At 40.2% G+C, this 19,578-nt stretch overlaps 1 protein-coding gene across 1 annotated transcript; it reads left to right on the top strand.

Annotated features, from left to right (window-relative positions):
• The first annotated feature begins 401 nt into the window (after positions 1 to 401).
• Positions 402 to 18,865, top strand: LOC148121404 (membrane-spanning 4-domains subfamily A member 4D-like). Its single transcript, XM_087908095.1, has 7 exons — positions 402 to 1,183; positions 8,032 to 8,191; positions 9,864 to 9,986; positions 11,998 to 12,054; positions 14,515 to 14,631; positions 16,525 to 16,626; positions 18,264 to 18,865. Exons 2-7 carry the CDS (start codon positions 8,048 to 8,050, stop codon positions 18,408 to 18,410), a joined length of 690 nt encoding a protein of 229 aa, XP_087764221.1. The 5' UTR covers positions 402 to 1,183; positions 8,032 to 8,047; the 3' UTR covers positions 18,411 to 18,865.
• The last annotated feature ends 713 nt before the right edge of the window (positions 18,866 to 19,578 follow it).

Genomic DNA, 19,578 nt, shown 5'->3' on the forward strand with positions numbered 1-19,578 from the left:
AAGACATTAATTAAGCAATTCCTGGGAATGTCAAATAAGCAAAATAGGGATGTAAACTCCTTGTATATCTAAATACCATGCACCAAAGGAAGACAACATAAGGAAAAGTTGGTGACCTTTAGATCAGCCCAAGACAATAAAAATATAGGAAATCAATAAGCGGTTGCTCCTACCTGTCTGAGGAAATTGCAGCAACCACTAAACGTGACCACATTTGTTTGAGAAACATCGAGGCAACTGGGTACCCACAGCAGCAGTGGCAGAAACAACTCACGCTTCCGGCAAAGCTTGCCCCCTCCCTCTGCTCAAGGACAAGTGGATTTTCATTGCATGCATTTTTCCTATTTTTTTTAATGACCAATCTCTCCTGGATCATATAATTGTATACTATAAACTGCAACTAGAATGTTGACCAAACTATTATGGGAAATACCAGCCCACTCATGCAGCCTCTTTAGTGTGTGGTAGAATATGGACTAAGAAAAGTCCATCTGCCTTCAAAAAAAGACTGAGATGAGAATTTTAGATAATTCTTTTCTAACTTCTTTTTTTCCTTTTTTCTTTTCCTTGTTTTTCTTTTTTCCACTCAAAAATTTATACCTCCTTCCCTCCTCCCATTCTTCTTCCGCTCCCCCACTCACTCTCCACCTTCCCCCTCCCTCCTTAAGAGAGGGCAGGGAACCCTGCCCTGTGGGAAGTCCAAGGCCCTCCCCTGCTACATCCAGGACTAGGAAGCTTTGCATCCAAATAGAGTAGGGTCCCAAAAAGCCAGTACATGCATAGGAAACAAGTCTTAGTGCCTTTATCAATGGCTTCTCAGTCAGCCCCCAGTGTCAACCACATTCAGAGAGTTCGGTTTGATCGTATGCTCATTCAGTCCCAGTCCAGCTGGATTTGGTGAGCTCCCATTAGAACAGACACACTGCCTCAGTGGTTGGACCAGCCCTTCAGGGTCCAGACTTCCTTGCTTATATTCTCCCTCCTTCTGCTCTTCAACTGGACCTTGGGAGCTCAGTCCGTTGCTCTGATGAGGGTCTCTGTCTCTATCTCCATCCATAGCTGGACGAAGATTCTATGGTGATATTCGAGATAAGCATCAGTGTGACAGTGAGGCAAGGCCAGTTCAGGCACCCTCTGCTCTGCTGCCCAAGGACCTAGCTGGGGACACCCCCGTGGACACCTGGTATGTACTCACTCATTAGTAGACTCTAGCCATAAACAAAGGACATTATGCCTATAGTTCACAAGCCTAGAGAAGCCAAATAACAAGGTGAACCCCCCCCCCCAAAAAAAAACCGAAATAAAAACCCAAATAGATCCTCCTGGAAATTGGAAGGATACAAGATGGCTGAGCAAAAGTTGGGGGCATGGGGATGGGGGTAGGGGTGAGGGTAGGGGAAGGGGAAAGGAGGAGAGAGAAGGGAGAAAGGAAAAACTGGAGAGAGCTTGGGGGAGTGGGAGGGTGGAGATGGAGGAAGGGCGAATATAGGAACAGGGAAGAAGAGATCTACATTAAGGAAGCCATTTTAGGGTTGACAAGAGACTTGGATCTTGAGGGGATCCCTTTTCTAACTTCTTGTTGCTGATCTATATAGCTACTCCTTTACTACCCCTCACTTCATAAGAGAGAGAAATTCGGGGTGTTATGGGACCTCAGGCAGGAAGTAGATGTCTGTTCCTTTGGGGGAAATGGTCTCTGAGCAGCATTGGGGAGGTGTGACGAGAAGACGGAAATGACGAGCAATTACCTCAAGGTAGCTTTTCTCCATGTCTCTGTAGAAATGTCCCATATATTTCTGGAGTTGCACAGTGTCTATCCAACTTTTACATCTTGGGATGGTCCTGTATATTAACTATAATGATGCTGAAGATGATTTCACTTCCGATGTGAAGAAGGTGTCCTTGTAGATTACTCCAAAAGAGGAACCACTTTGAAAAACAGCATTATCTCTCTTGCTTCTCTTCCTTTCTTAGTCATAATTTATTTGGCCAGATAATATAATCTCATGTTTTTATATGATCTTTTGCTTCTTCCTTTTTTGCTTTTCATAGTCTAGAACATAAATATGTCCCCTCGTGTTCTAAAATATTTAATATTTAAGCACTATCACGTTATGACGAAATAAGCATCTTTTCTGCTGGGGTTCTTCCAACCCAGAATTTCTCTCGGTGGGATCAGTTGACAGTGCTTCATCAGGGGCTGGGAAGGGGCCTCAGTCGGCTAAGTGCCTGCTTCACAAGCAGGAGGACTTGGGTTCAGCTCTCCAGAACCCATATAAAATATCCATGCCCAGTGGCACGTGCCTACACCACAGGACTGGAAAGGGATTCTCTGGAGCTTATCTTCCAGCCAGTGTGGTTAAATAGGTGAGCTCCAGGTCTGGTGAGCTAACCTGCCCGAAAATAGAAGATAGATAACTGATGAAGATGCCCAACATTGATCTCTGGCCTCCAATTTCACACACAGTTGTATCCACCCACACATGTTCACTCCCACACAAACATGTAAAAACACAGGAGGAGGAAAAGAAAGAGGAGGAGGAGGAAAAGAAAGAGGAAAAGGAGAAGGAGGAGGAAGAGCTTTGTGGTGTCCTGGGTCAATCAGAAAACCTACAATAGATGTATTAGGGTACATTTAATATCTTGAGCTATAAATAATAAAAGAGTAACAGAAATTCTACATGGCATCTTAGATTTGAGTTCATCCTTAGGGAAGGACAAATTTGGAATGGGATCATTTCCTGGAGAAAGTATGATTTAATCACCTGATAGAAATTTGTTGCTTTGTCCAGACTGGAATGAATTTGCAGTTAACCAACAAATAACTCAACAGTTTCCTAAGTGTAGACAGAGAGTGGAAAGTCAGCAACGGTCCCACCACTAATGTGCTGTGAAGTTCAGGTCCAAGTTGGGGCAACGTTCTTCAGGATGCATGAAGTTTATAGGAAGAAAAGGCACATAGCCACAGGAGGCTGCCTGTGCCTAGGTTTCCTGAGGTTGGCCAATGGGAAAAGCATGTCATGTGGGTGAGCATCTACTTTTCTTGGTCAGAAAGTGTCTGTGTTGTAAACTTAGGGATGCAGGCCTGGAATGTGCATGCTGTGGGTCTGCACCTACACTAGGAAGGACATGATGCCCCTTGCTGTCGCAGAGACTCTCTTGCTCCTTCTACTGAGAAACTTAACATATTGCTCCTGTTACAGAACTGCTTAAAGATACTGTGTTACCATCAGACACTTTCAGAATCAACAACCAATATGAACAACACATTTTGCTAACTGTTCAACCTCCAGCATAAAAATCGATTCTTGTATCTGGAATATATCGTATCACTAGTGATATATTTTGTGTTGCTAAACATTCTTAATAAGGAACATATAAACAGTCATGTCATATATAGTACTTTCTGCAGTGATTTATTAATTTTATATGGTGATTTTGTATTGGAGATTGAACCTAGGGCCTCAAACAGGGAAAGCAAGCACTTTACCCCTAAGTTGTATCTTCAGCCTTTATTTTAGCTTTATTTTGAATCAGGATCTCGCTGAGTTGTCCAGGCTGGCCTTATATTTACTTTCTAGTCCAAGCAAGCCTTGAACTTGTGAGGGTTAAGCCTTCCAAATAGCTAGTATTATAGGCATATACCATCAGGTCCAGGTGATGTGAGGGTCTGTCAGTCATTTACTTCTTTTCTTTTTTCAGATTTATTCTTCTCTCAGACAGTATATCCTGACTAGTTTCCCCTCCCTTCACTCTTCCCAGTTCTGCTCCACACCTCCCTCTCTCCCGGATCCACTCCTTCTCAGTTTCCCCTCAGAAAAGAGCAGCCTTTCCAAGATATGTGCTGAACATGACGTAACAAGTTACAGCAAAGCTAAGCACAAATCCTCATATCAAGGAGGGATGAGGCAACCCAGTAGGAGGGAAAGGGTCCCAAAAGCAGACAAAAGAGTCATAGACACCTCCACTTCCACCCAGCTACACAACCATAACATATCTACAGAGGACCTAGCTCAGAATTATACAGGCTCCCTGAATATTGCTTCATTCTCTGTGAGCCCTCATGAGCCCTACTTGGTTGATTCTTTGGGCAGTGTTCTGGTGGTGTCCTCCAACATTATGGCTTCTATGATCCTTCCTCCTCTTCCATGAGATCCCCTGAGCTCTCCCTAATGTTTGGCTGTTCCCATCAGTTTCTGGATGAAACTTCTCTGATGATGACTGGACAAGTCAATTTATTGCCTTTTTTTTTCACTTTGCCAGTCATGTTTTGTTCTTCTCTTGGTCTCTGAGTCACTAGCCTCTGGTTCCTGGCCATTCGGGCAAGGTCAGGTGTTGGATCCATTTCAGCATGGGGGCCTCATGGACCAGTCATTGGTTGGCCCCTCTCACAGTTTCTGTGCCACCATCACCCCAGTACATCTTGCAGGCAGGGTAGATTGTAGAATAAAGGTTTTGTAGCTGGGTTGGCGTTCTAGCTCCACCACTGGAAGCCTTGGCTGATTACAGAAGATGGCTGGTTCAGCTCGGTATCCACCATTCCTAGAAGTCTTTGCTAGGGTTACCCTTGTAGTTCCATATTGCCCCCCACACCAATGTCTTCCAATTCCAGCCATCTCTCCCAGTATTTTCTCTCTACACCCCCATCCTTCCTGTTCTCACCTTCATCTGAACCCAGCTCATCTGCAAAACCTATTCTATTTCCCCTTCCCAGGGAGAACCATGCATCCCTCACCTCCTTGAGCTCTCCTTGTCACTTAGCTTCTCTGGAGGACCTGACAGTCATTTCTACTATAAGATATGCACATGGGCATCATGTCTACAACTTACCATCTTAAACTTATTAATAGGACTAAATTACTATTTTAGGCTAAACCGTATCCTCAGTGCATCTGTACCCCATGCCAAGGGAAATCAGCTGGGCACAAAAAAAAACTAACTTTCCAGGAGCACATGTCCTTACACGGAAACTCAAACAAAGTAAATTCAGAGGAGAGAAAGAAGTCAAACTGTGGTGGCCAGAAGCCTTGGAGTTGTGAAATGAAGAACACTTCCCCAACAAACATAAGGTTTCAGTGACATAAGGGAAGATGCCTAGAGACACGTGGTGTAGCCTGGTCAACGTTTCCCAAACAAAATATGTTTAAACATTAAAATGTTAGGTTTTTCAAAACTCTCATTAAAATCAAAGGACTAGAATGTAAGATGAGGGAAGCTTTATTTATCCTCATACAGTCATTCCAGAGATAGCAAAACACAATATCCTCCCATATATGTATAGCGTTATTATTTGCCAATTAAAATTGAAGTGATGGAAGAATGATACATTTTATTCCATTTAGAATGCCCCACACTTCCTTCAAAAATTTGCAAACATAAACTTTTTTCAATCACTTTGTTGTAATAAAAATGAATTATTGGAAAATGGTGAGAAGCTTCAGATATGGGGCTGAGTTAGAGGATTTCTAGTCAGGAAAACTTACTCCAATGAGCAACATGTGTCTTATTTTCTTACTTGTCTTCCTTAAGAGGTCTAGAATTAATTATTTTTGCAAGTCACTCTGACCCTAGCATCTAGAAAAATCTCTGAAATCAGAGAGTAAATTCCAGCTGAGTGACTGAATAAATGAAATGTTTTCCTGAAGTCTAACCTTCAGCGGTGTGTCAGAAAAAGCACTCCCGGCCTACAGTCGTTACCGGGCGGACAGAGGCCTCCCCCATGTGGTTTTGCTGGTGTGAGGTCACAGCTGAGATGCCAGATATCAGATTCATTTACCTCTCAGCCAAATCACGCAGAGTCTGTCTATGGAAGTGTCAGTTACACAGAGGAGGCAAGTGAAGCTGATCACTTTTTCTTGTACACCACTTCTCTAAAGGCATGCCCACCAAAGATGAGCATGGAGGCCTGCTTGTCTCTTTCAGGCGGGCTTCTCTGGATGGGTATGTGACTGGCTGTGTCCATGTACACATGACTGTCTGTAGGCAGAGTTCTAGGTGCTGGTCCAAGGACGGTGGATGTGAGGGATGTAGCCACCTGGTGGTATACAAAGTTCTGAACCATATGTCAGGAAATGGAGATCAGAGAGCTAAATTAATCTCAAGTTTCTCGATTTCATCTCCAACTTTGGGTCTACTTCTACATTTTGGTAGTAAGAGGAATGAATAAAACTTCCTCAGTATTTGACAGTCCTTCTTCTGCAGCTCCTTGAAGAGGAGAATTCATTTAAAAACCAAGTTGGCAGCAATATTTTCTCCTCCAGGGTCTATGACCTCAGCAGGCAGGTGGCTAGGTTTAATAGTAACAGATATTAATTTCCTCCTATTGAATATTTTGTAAGGCCATTTACACAGTGCTTGGCTACCCCCAAGATACAAGTGCCAGTTTCGTACCCTTGAAAATATCTTGTCATATTCGCCCCTAGATGAAAACCCTAGACAAATACTGACTGTAGAGAGAGGCAGAACCAGTCTTCTCTAACAGTGAGCTCCAAGATGGGCTATCCAATCCCAGGAGGTTATCACCAAACAGTAAACATATGAGAAACACTAAATGGACCTCACAGGTTGTATGTTTATATATATATATTCATATTGTATATTGATATATTCTATATAATCACATGCATATATAACAATAATAAAGAAGAAGAGGTCATAAATATTAAAGGGTGTGAGGATCATGGGAAAAGTTGAACAGTAGAGAGGGTGGGGTGTAAATGATGTAAATACAATACTCAAGTATGGCGTCCTCAACAATAAAATAATAACATTTAAAAGGGAATGTAAAAGAAAACGGCCATACCTTAAATTGTTGATTAAGAATTTTGCACATGTTTAATAATCTTCTCCCATGATATTCATCTCTGTCTCCTAAATATTGTCTCGACAATCCATCAGGTAAGACAATATCTGTTCCATGCAGACTTAGTGGAGATGCAGAGGATGGAGCCTGAGCGCCCAGCCAGATAAGCTTAGTCTGCTCCCGAGATGGACTGTGACCTGGACTAGGTCTCCAAGCCTCTCTGGCTTCATTTAGGGGACACACAGGCCATGAGCTGAAGCTGTTGATGCAGATGTTTACCGGAAGACACAGGGCAAACTTTCAGCAGTATGAAGATCAGAAAGAAGCTTGGAACAATTGTGCCCAATGCGCTCTTTAGAGGCGCAGTCACAGTAACCCAGAGGCAGTTAGGAGCCAGAAATTCACATCTTAATGAAAGAGCTAGAAGTAGACTCCAGATTATCGGGTCTTAGGCCAGGCTTTTCCCTGCTCATACTTTATTTCTTGACCACCATCAATTATCAACAAACTTGATATTTAGGCTGTGTGTGTGTGTGTATCTTCTATTTGACAAAAGAGAGGCTCGCCCTTTAGATTCCCCTCTTTATTCTTCCTCATTAGTAATTGACTCATGAGGGCAATATTAATAGACATCCAAGGAACTCAGCACACCACAGAGATCTGAAGGGATTTCTGAGAGGCACAGCAGAGGCCCTTTGTAAATAGAGAATAAACTGTGCATTGGAGAGGACTTCTCTACAGTTAAGCTTTCCTTAGGAACACCTTTGCCTTCTGGAGCACAAAAAGGAAGTACCAAAGGCAGGCTGAATCCTCTCTTGCATTGTAGGGTGAGTAGTATGCAGCAGGGGGAAGTTGTATCTGATGAAATCCAGAGACCGTGTGAGAAGAGTGATGGATTTCTTTGCTGAGGTGGAGCAGAGAGTGAGCTGGGAAAATGAAGTCAATGGAAATAAATTCAGCTTGTACAAAGGCTTCAATAATCTATTTGAAAATGATGTCCAAAACAGCCTTGGCTATCTAAAAAAAAATTATGAGCACTCAAAAATAAGGCTAGGAAAATAGAAACAGACGAGCTTCTCTTACCAAGAGATTAAAGCCATTTTTGTAGTTTATCTATGCTAAACTCTTTGTGATAATATGGGAGGATTTAGGTCAGAATTTACCCTTAAGCAGGAAGCTGGCACTGAGTCATTTCCAGGAGTTCATCCAGAATTTCATTTTTATTTCAGCACTGTTTCTGTTGCCATGGCAACCACGCAAGGACCAGAAAAGACTGCCATAGAGGTGGCCCCTGGAGATGCTCTGCCTTCAGAGAGGTCTGTTGTAAGGTTACAACTATGGAAAGAGAACGCAGAGAAATTCTTGAAGGGGGAACCCAAAGTCCTCGGGGTAAGACATTTCTGGATCTGAGGGGAGAATGATTTTGTAAATATCTAAATGATTAACAAATAAAAAAAAATCTAACACAAGTACTCTGTCCCACTAACTTCATGGTCTCTCAACACATCCGATGGTCACTAGCATTTGATTTTCCAATCTATCATTTGAAAACGGATACGTTATTCTGCCACATCAGATTTTCAATTTAATTATGTTTAAAATATAGAAACTTCAGGTATGTTCTAGGTTGTGTGTTATCCAAGATGATCCCATCCAGCTCAGTGCACACAGAAACCCACACAAGCTGCTGAGCTCCAGTCTCAGGCCTGCCCAGCGGCGGGGAAACCCATGCTGTTCTCAGATGTTTCTAGTGCTTTTACTTCCCCTGCTGGGCAGATGAGGAGAAATCCCCTCTTTTCCATACTCTTCTGTCTGCAGAAGAGTGTACCTAAAAAAAGAGAGAGAACTTCAAGGAATTACATCCTAAGCAGGTTAAAGGTCACTAAATGCAGAAGATACTCACTGCCCAACCTTCCAACCACTGGGTAGCTGCCTCAGGCACACACTTTCTTTTCCACTTCACTGTTCTAATTTTTGTAAATATTGAAAAATTGTCAGTCTTTTTATTGTTATCATCAGGAGACTTCTGCAGCCTTTTTCTGCTTGCTGCACTCCAGGAGGCCTGGGAACAGTTTTAAGAGCTCTATTGGCTAGGTCACAATTTTACCTCTTTTATTGCTTTTATTGAGCTGTACATTTTTCTGAGAGCAGTTTTACATTCACAGTAGCTCTGAAGGAGAAAGCAAGACACACACTCCCCGTGCTGTGAGCTCTAAGCTTAGAGATTTGTGTTCTATTAATTCCTTTAAATATTGAGTAAGAGATATCATGATATCAAGCGATATTAATTCTTTTCAGTTGTTCTGTCTTATATAGGACTATTCATAGTGGCTATTTCTTTTTCTGAGATTTGGTACATGATATTCTCAGGCAATTCTAATAAGTATATTGGATTTGCTGGCCTCTTCTTTTGGGTTCCCAGAGTGCTATCCCCTGCATGATTTGTGACAGAGTTAGTCACTTGTCTCCCAGTTATCCCTTCTAGCAAGTAATTGATCGTATCCATCTTTAAAGGTAAATAAATCTGGGTTTTCTAAGTTTTCTCCATTGATTCCCTGTTTCGAATTCTAGTGATTTTCACTCTATTTTTATTTTTCCTTTGGATTGATTTCTTGTCCTTTTTGGGTGTTTCCACAAATTAAAGTGTAACAGGAAGAACGGGTTGCATCCCTCCACCTGACTAGTTTACACCTGAAATAATCACACAGAGATTGTATTAACTAAATCACTGCCTGGCACATTATCTCTAGCCTCTTCTTGGCTAACTCTCACATCTTGATTTAACCCATTTCTACCAATCTGTGTAAAACCATGAGGTTGTGGTTTACTGAGAAAGATTCTAACCAGCGTCAGTTTCAGGAAGGAGCTTCATGGCGTCTCTCTGTCTCTGCCCTTCTTTCTCCCAGAATTCAGTTCTGTCTTCTCCACCTACCTAAGTTCTGTCCTTTCAGGCCAAGTAGTTTCTTTATTGATTAATCAATGAAAGCAACTTAGTGGTTTGATAACACTTAGTAGAGACATCCTTTTTGTGGTGGATAATGTTTCACTTTTCTGTGTCTAGGTTGTCCAAGTTCTGATTGCTCTCATAAACCTCACTTTGGGTTTAATAATGATGACTGAAATAAAATATATGTACTCAGCACTTTCAGTGCACATGTATGCCCCAGTTTGGGGTTCAATTGTGGTGAGTAGCATATCATCTTATGTAACTGGAGATATTAACACTCTGTTGTGACTCCACTAACCTTATGGGGAATCCTCTCTTTACTCTTTGAAGTAGGCCATAAGTTTGAAACAGTATATCTATTTTTTTCAGTTTTTTCCTTGTTATGTTGCAATACCAATTTACCCTTCACATAAACTAGGTTAACTGTTTTTTAATACAATATTTAGGATACTGTGTCAGCGTGTACTCATGTACTCCCACAAGGATTACTTAAGCATTGTCACAACTAATTTCCTCAAGAGTTCAGAGGCTAGTCATTCCTAGTGGTGGTTATTTGGCTGTACAAGGATGTCATCACATCTTGATGACAGAGTAATTTGACATAGTGATATATCTCTTTCACTGTTCACAAACAGTTTACCAGTCTAATCTTAATCCAAGGATAATGTACTTGCATCTTTCAGTTGCGGAAATTGAGATTGACTCCTCTAGCTGGAAGGGATCACTGAACTCTGAAGCTCATGAAAGAATGAAGGAAATGAAGGTCTTGTTAGCAATGCAGAGGAGGCAAAGCTGAGCAGGGGGTTAGCAGTGCCGGGCTGATCAACTCTCAGTCAATGCTTAAGAGAATAGAAAACCTAGGTAAATTCGGTTCCAAATTTTGAAGAAAGTAACTAATCAAAAAATTGAAGAAGAAATTTTAAAAGTTAAAAATTTCTGCTATAATAAAATTTAAGAAAGTTCTATAGAGTTCAGAGTGTCAATTTAGTATAAAATATCAAACATTTTCTTACCAATATATTATGAGATGACAAGTGGAAAGTAAAATGCAAAAACTTGGTTATTTTACAATGAGAATTCCATTAAAAAATAAGGGTTCCATTTATTGATAAACTTGAGATTGAGAAATTTAGAGAATTTGATGACCTGGTACCTTAGTTTTCCCTTCCTATTTACAATAGATGTTTAAGATTTGAGAAATACCACAGGCTTCAATACTTTTCAAAGTTACATAACATTTGACATATCAATAATAGTATCAATGATTATGATAATAGTAGTAATAGCACCCATAACACCAATAAGAATTTTCATTGCATTGTAATCTAGGAATATTGCTAACTGTTTTGTATGTAATGTTCCACTTCAATTAATCACTACAACTTTTGAAATATTTGCGTTCATTGTCATTGTATAAATGAAGAAAACGAGACTAGGAAAGGTTAGCATACCCAAGGCATATTCAGCCCATGAATGAGGACTCAGAATCTCTCATGTCTACCCACCAATGTTTTCTTCTTCCATCTTTATTTTCTATTAAATGCTATCTTGGAAACCAACTCCTATAGTTCTTGATGGCGAATTGAACCTAAGGGCTCAGACCTGCATGGGAAGCAATTGGCTGAGAGCCATATTCTCAACTTATATGTGTATCTTGATTTTCATTTCAATTTTGTGATAGTGGTGATGCTGCTATTAACTTTTAAATCTTCTAAGCCAAGTTTGGAAGCAAATGCAGACATCCGTATATTTAACTTAATAGTTTAAAGAGGTCAATTAGTCACGTTGATAGCAGTCATTTAGAAGAAATAGAAAATAATTGCCAAATTGCGGGACTCAAATAGGTACAGCATTCTAGTATAATTTTTGTCATTATTTTATTGACAGCTTTCAATATATTTTCAACAAGAATAATTTCTGGTCTGATTTTGCTTGGGTGTCTTCTTCAATTTCAGGCCATGTGTGCAAAATCTTAATATAAGGATTGGGGAGTTTTAGCCTTCATTGATCTTAAACAATTTTTTGGGGGATGACAGTTGCAAAATTAAAAAAAAACCTTGATGATTCTTCCAATGACTCATTTTACCCCCCCAGTTCTAGTGGGTAGGGGAGGTATTGTGACAACTGCACTGTTTTTAAGATCATTGACCATTTTTAGTAGACCCAGTTGATATAGAAGTTTTAGTATGCTATGATTTATAATGGCTATTTAAAAATTGTTAACTTGAATTTTTCCTCTTATGATCAGTTCATAATCTCAGGATCCTTGTCAATTGCAGCAGGAATGAGAACTACAGAAGTCCTGGTAATTATTTTCTTTTATTTTGCCATTAAATGAGAATGATTTCATCAAGTATGCATTCTGCTAATATATAAAAGAGGTTGGTTCTATTTTCCTAAGGCCAAGGCTCTGCCTTTTAAAAAGAATTTGACTTTCAAAGGTATAGCTGAGCTACCAGGTCTCATCATATCTGAGTGGATGGTGTGTCCAGGCACACCATTGTGGAGAGAATCTTGGTCCTGGTGAAGATGGAGAAGTGAAGTTAGACAAGTGAACCTTGAAGCTTCAGATCCTGCTCATGACAATGACACCAAATATTTGCAGTGGCAATAACATCATTAAGTGACAGGTTAAAATGGTTTCTATAAATGTATCTAAAATAACAATTTTTTAAAAAAAAATATTATAGAGGCTGTAGAGATAGCTAAGTGATTAAGAACACTTATTGCTCTTGCAGAGGACCCAGATTTGATTCAGATTTTCACATAATGACTTTCAGACATCCAATTCCAGGGAATATAAAGCCTTCTTCTGACTTTCGTGGGTGCCAGGCATGTACATACATGTAGACAAAATACATGTACACAAAATACATGTACACATAAAATAATAAATGATGTTAAAAAGATGGTAACAATGGGATTTCTGTCAAAATCTGATAAAAGGCAACAACCAAGAGTTCAGCACTCACTTGCTAAAAGCTGCAGTTGAATTTCCCTTCCTGCAATAGGGATCAACTTCTGGACCATGACCAAGTGACCCTTCTTTACCTGTGCTCCTGTCTACCTTCTTAGCATATTTAACCAGCTTTAACCATAACATGTACCTCATGTCATGAGATCTGCAAGGTTACACAGTAGATCAGCTGATATTTAGAAGACAAATCCACCAGAGATTTACACATATAATGGAGGTTCAATTCACACAGGCATGGCCTGTGAAAAATATTACCTTTGAGTAGCTGCTGTCTCTAACTGCAGATTCTCTTGTGTGATAAGATGCTCCCCTCTAACTCAGCTTTGGGACTCTCAAGCAGTGTATGCCTCATATGTTGGGCACAATCTTCCTGTGTTGTTAGTAGGATAACTTTTCCCCCAAACTATAATTCTAGCAAATAAAATATGACGGTCCAACCTTTTGTCCCAGACTGCAATAAAAAAGAACCAAAAAACCAGAAGCCTGTTCTTTGTAATTAACTCTCTGGCAATATGATTTGGCCAGATGGAAGCCCTTGAGGGGTGATCACAGGAGGAACTTTATAGAACAGATTTGCAGGTGTCTGGTCTTGCTAGAGCATAGTCCTTTGAAGATTTACGACAATTTAGGTCGGTATTGCAGGTGTCTGTTCTTGTTATATCATAGTCCTTTGAGAGATCAATAGGACCCATGTGGTCCTAAATTCTCTTCACCAGCATCTCTCTGTTCCCATTCAAAGTAGAAATTAACACTTTGGACCAGCTTTTGATGCAATAGAATAACTGTTTATGTTTAGATCTTAAGATTTAGGTGAATAAAAATGCTGGTTAATGAAAACCACATTCAGATATTATTAATCACACTTGAGAAATGTAAAATAATGCATGTATTCTTTGCCTTTTCCTTAGTTCTCTCAATGGTTTCGTTTTCTGCCTTTGGTAAGCTGTAGCAGCCCCTATAAGAGAGGGCAGGCACCTCCCCATAGCTGCAGCTGTGCTCAGCTACAAACTAGATGAAAAGTTTTGCTGCATATCTTCAAAGAATGCCTTCGTTCCTGAGAATATCCCCTGCAGTTTTTTATTACTAACAAATTGTTAATGAGTGGATTTATATATGATTGGGATTTTGTAATGGCAGAGGAACAAAGAGCATGACTCAGACAGCACGTGTGCGAGTTCATTCCGTTACCTCTCAGGCTAGCAATTTTCTAAGTCCCTCTCACTATACTGAGATAACCTACCTAAACCCTGCGAGAAAGTCAGCAGAGCTGGGTTCTGTTCTGTTTCGATTCTCATGTTAGAGACACAGCAAGCTTTCAGTTTCCTGAGTAGTTTTACTTCTCATAATAAAGTTTTATTGAACCATGAGAAGAGAATTGTGAAACCAAAGCTGCAGCATAGGGGGAAATATGCCAGAGGGACATACCGTGAGCGATTATCAACATTTATACAAGGAAAACAGTCAGATGTTTGAAGAGTGTGGTGAGAAATGATAGGCAAGGCCTTCCAGACAATGTGTCAAAGACTGAAATTTTCACTACAAAATTTGAAGAGCATGTTGTGCCCTTGAGTGTCATCTCAGGGGGACAGGGGATTTCATCTTAGGAAAATGGCGTAATGCTTTCACTTTCTCAAAGGAATGGAAGTAAAGATACCATAAGGAAAGACACAGATTCTGCTTTTGGCAGAAAGAGGATGAAATGTATTAATAAAATCATATTGCAGTTCAAATATTGTTGGTGCTACACCAAAGATGCTATTGAATTAACTTATTTCCCTTCCTTTTTAGGTCACCACCAGTCTAAGTTTTAATACCATTAGCTCTGTAGTGGCTGCAGCAACAAGTATAATTGGTTTCTTCGTTATACTTAGTAGTTTCCATTTCACAAGTCTTAGAATTGCTGTGGTGAGTATTTCCTTTGCTGATGAGCTGCCACTGTGGAGATAATGGTTCACTGTCTCTTGCAAAGGCAGTAATCGAGGCTGTAAAATCTCTTTGGGGAGCTGTGAATGACTGGGAAGTAGAACAGTTATTTGTTTAGGGGTCAGGTGACAGTGAATTATTTCCCTTCTGTCTATAACTAAGTAAAGGAAAACCACTAAAGTGGCTAGTGCAGAGACATAGGGGCCCATATGTCATGTCATCTTGAGTTGGTATCCCAGACAGACCCAAAATAAAACCAAGTTCCTAATAGTTGGAGGTTCCAAACCTCTAAGAGTAAAGATATATTGTTTAGCTTACAAGACAGGTTTTAAAAAGTGAGCTTTCTGTACAAAAGAACAAGCCATATGGAATTACCAATGACCATTAAAAATAATCTAAATAATAATAATTCCTATAGCTTAAAGTAGTATATTATAAACTTATATACACATAGTACTTTGTCTTGTTTATGTTGCTGTTTTCAGTTTGTATGTTTGTTTGATATTTCTGGAGATGTGAATCTTGCTATATAGTCTGGGATTCCCACAGATTAAAAAACACCATCTCTTCTCAGTGTTGGGATTACAGTTGTGAGCTACCAGCCCAGCCTCTACTTGTTATGTAAATTAAATTTTATTATGTGAGACTGTTTATAAATTATATGAAAGTGATCAAATATTTGTAAGGAAGAATATGAGGCATATAGACCTGACTTCTTTACTCTCTGACACTCAAAGAAACTCTTAATCTGCCTATCTAGATGGTCACATTTCTGAGGACAAGGCTACCATCTCTTCTACTTGTTATTTTCCACTGTGCCAGTCACAATGCCTGAGACACAGAGGCTACTGGATCTGTTGAGGCAGGAGCTAGGAATATTTCATCACACAACATGCAACTATTCTCAGAGTCTGCTGAATCAGTATCTCTCACATGCCAAGGTTCTGATCTGTTGACTAATCTACAGTAGAGGGAGCATTTCTGATCAATGAAAGAAAGAGACAGAATATTCAAACACAACAATTCCAGGCAAGAGAAATTTCAAAACCAGTTCAAGACAAGAAAATTCAGAAGAAACATGATACTTTTGTTCCTCCATTTTAATCCTGTGGCTTGCTGAAGAGTCAGACAAAGCCAAGTGCACTGAATACTAACAAATATGGTATTTAACACTGTAATTATTTATCATACTTGTGACAATTGCTGCCAAATTGGCACATAATCCAGATGTATTACAGGATGATAGAAGTTTAAAATGAATCTCAGTTACATAAAATCAAAATGTTGACAGGACTGTTATTCTTCCTGGGAGACATAGGGAAAGGTAATTTTCTTGGCTTTTGTGTTTCCATCTTCTGCCTACATTCCTTGACTCATCATTCTGTCCTCTTTTTCAAGGCAAGTACTACAGTTTCTTAGACTTTGATTCTTCTGCACCTTGCTTCTACTTGTGAAGACGCTATGGTAACTTGGACAGCCCACAGAGACCAGGATAGTCGCCTATATTATCTGAAAAACAACTTTTGTTCCCACTGTGAACTAGGATCTCCCCGCAGGGTTTGGTTAGAAAGCCAACCTGAAAGTCTCTTCCCTTCAAAAGTGAAATAATATTATTGTTTTCTGTGTGTGAAATTTCTAGCACCAGAATTTAGCAGGCTCTAGTGTTTCTGATAATTATTATTAGTAAAAAAGTGATAAAAGAAATGGTATTCAAGAGGCCAGAAAATTGTCTAAGGGTTGAGCAATATCAAAAGCCAGATTTCCAAACCCCTGGCCAGGGTCTTTCCTTTTTTGGCATGGTAGTGGTGGGGGGCATATTTCAAACTTATAATCTCTACTTGCTATTCACATTCCTTTGTATGAATCTATTTTTAGGGTATAGATTTTTTGATATTCATTTTAAATGTGCTAGAATTCTGTATTGCTGTGTCCACCTCTGCCTTTGGATGTAAAGCAACCTGTTGTAACACCAGTGAGGTGAGTAGCAGTCCTTGTTGGATGGTGTTTAGTAGGTTTCTATTGCTCTAGTAATCAGTCTCACAAATCTAACAGCTTACAAAGACACATCTTCATTGCTCTTGGCTCCCGCAAGTCAAGACTATCAACAGGTCAGCTAGGTCCTCTGCTCAGACTTAAAACGCTGTGTTACCAGGGAACGGAGGCTGCCTTTGGGGTTCTTAGTTTCATTAATAAAAGAGTTTAAACCCAGACTAGGAAGGAAGCTCAAGAGCACTTTCCTGACAGTTTGAGGGACAGACAGGTGGAAATTCCTTCAGCCTTCAGAGAGAGGGAGATGGAGAGAAAGACTGAGAAAACCGGGGACTCTGGGAAAACATGCTTAGGATTGCCAAGCCACAGATCTGAGTTCAGAGGTTACCCAATTCCAGATCCTGGTTTTACAAAGCAAAAGACTGTTCAGGGACTCATGCTTAGAAACTGAAATAGAGACCATTTGCTAAGAAAAACATTTCTAAGGACAGAAGTGTACTTGTGAGCTGTAGAAAGAACCTGAAAGGTATCCAGCCACAGAATGTAGCATCCTTTACAGGACTGTTTTAAACCCTCCTTTTTGTTTGTATCCCATGGATCCATTGCCAATTAGCCCCACCTAGTGTGCTCTGTCCTAAGATGAAACCCAGCTGAAGAAGAGTTTCTAGTCTTCTTCTGTGTTCAGACTTCTTTCACATGTTAATCTTTTTTCTTGTTTGAAAATATCATGACTGCATCTTGTATGCTTTGATCAAATTCAGCCCCATCTTTTCCACTCTGATTCCTCCTTTCTAGGCCCTATTGTCCTGCATAATGTGTGCTCAGGGAGTTGACCGGGTTGTTGTTTATCAGAAACTTCCAGCTTGTGCACATCTGGTCATTGTGTTTCTCCAAGGACTGCAGCAGATGTTCTCGAGGACTGTGGTGGAAGAAGGTCACATAGAGATAAGAAAGTGACACACTTAAGAGGAAAAAAAGACCAGAAAGGAGACCATGAGATATGCCTGGAGAGGCCTCTAAGATTCAAATTTTCAAGTAGAGAAAGTAGCCAGTACAACCCAGCAATTGCTCCCTAGAGCTGAGTAGTGCTGTTCCTGATGATTTCCTGTTAATCCACCACAGCAGTGGCCGAGCGGCATGTGATGCTTCAGTATGCACATCTTCTTCATGCTGCACTGCCCCTGAGCTTGTGAAGGACAGGATTTTCCCAAGTCTCATGATGCTCCTGCCATTCTGGGTCACTGTCATGTGTGCAGAACTTTGTTCACGGCTGTCACACCGGAGTCTGGATGTGATGCTGTCAGCAGGAGTAAACTACTTTGAAAGAGCGCCATTCTCATTTTCCATAACACCTTGTTTCAGTAAGCCATTTAAAATGGAAAGGAAAATGGATGCTCCAAGATGCAGCTGCAGATATCAAGTTCTCTGGTCAACCTCTGCAATAGAATGAGTGTCGTATGTGTACAACACTTGATCCAAGTGGTGCCTAAGACACCAAGAAGGCTGAGGTGTGATTCAATTCAGTAGTGACAATGTAGATACTGGTAAGGGTGACATTATGGTGTAAGGAATAGGAAGATCTGGATATTCTGGATGACTCAATGACATTTTGATTCATTTCACAGGTTGTTGTAATTCTACCACCAAATCCTGCTGTGTCTGCAGCGGCAACTCCCATGTTACTTCAACCTTTGGCACCACCTGTATACCAAGAAAAAAGTTTTCCAGAAAATGTATACAAGACTTCCACTGGAGAAAGTTTCCAATTCTAATTATGTACGTGTGTGTGTGTGTATGTGTGTGTGTGTGTGTGTGTGTGTGTGAGAGAGAGAGAGAGAGAGAGAGAGAGAGAGAGAGAGAGAGAGAGAGAGAGAGATAGAGGGGAGGGAGGGAGGGAGGGAACTTTAGAGCTTTATGTTCTATTAATTCCTTTAAATATTGATTAAGTGATATCATGATATCAAGCGATATTAATTCCTTTCAGTTGTTCTGTCTTACATAGGACTATTCATAGTGGCTATTTCTTTTTCTGAGATTTGGTACATGGAATTCTCAGGCAGTTCCTCTAAGTATATTGGATTTATTGCCCTCTTCTTTTGGGTTCCCACAGTGCTATCCCCTGCATGATTTGTGACAGTGTTAGTCACTTGTCTCCCAGTTATCCCTTCTAGCAAGTAATTGATGTTATCCATCTTTAAAGCAAAATAAATTTGGGTTTTCTAAGTTATCTCCACTGATTCCCCATTTCGAATTCTGAGCACCCAAAGGCACTTGCATGTATTTGATTTCACAATCATGTTCTCACTGTTTGTTTCCCTAGGAATTTAACAATTTATTTTACTGGATGTTGGAGTATCAGACCTGCTATAAATTGATAAACCCAAGCATTTACTAGGCTAATAGAACCTTGTTGGAAGGAGAGCAGGGCGCTTATTTGTCCTGGCCGCTCAGCTAGCTTACACCTGAAATAACCACATAGAAACTGTGTGCATTAAAACACTGCTTGGCCCATTAGCTCTAGTTTCTTATTGGCTATTTCTTACATCTTAATTTAGTCCATTTCTATTAATCTGTGTATTGCCACTGACTGTGGCTTACCGGCAAGATTCTAACCAGTGTCTGTCTCAGGCAGAAGATCCATGGCATCTCTCATTCTGCCCTTCTTCCCAACATTCAGTTCTGTCTTCTCTGCCTACCTAAGTTCTGCCCTATCAAGCCCAAAGCAGTTTCTTTATTCATTTATCAATGAAAGCAACACATGAACAGAAGAACCTCCTACACCAGAACCTGAATATTTTTCATAAATTTTATGTACAATGGCATTGAATTAGCAAAGAAGTTTTCATTGGAAACTGAAAACAAAAAAATGTGTTGGTGAAATGAGGTCTTGGTGTAGGAGTTTCCTCTGTTTGTGTGTTGCTTTCATTGGTTAATGAATAA

Source organism: Myodes glareolus, chromosome 7, assembly GCF_982192425.1.
Source record: "Myodes glareolus chromosome 7, mMyoGla1.1, whole genome shotgun sequence".
Taxonomy (NCBI): Eukaryota; Metazoa; Chordata; class Mammalia; order Rodentia; family Cricetidae; genus Myodes; species Myodes glareolus.

Excerpts from the sequence above, each read along its gene's own strand:
- LOC148121404 (XM_087908095.1), top strand. The coding sequence starts at position 8,048 with ATGGCAACCACGCAAGGACCAGAAAAGACTGCCATAGAGGTGGCCCCT. Across the intron at positions 9,987-11,997 it reads CAGTTTGGGGTTCAATTGTG|TTCATAATCTCAGGATCCTT; the intron begins GTGAGTAGCATA and ends TCTTATGATCAG. Across the intron at positions 16,627-18,263 it reads CCTGTTGTAACACCAGTGAG|GTTGTTGTAATTCTACCACC; the intron begins GTGAGTAGCAGT and ends TTCATTTCACAG.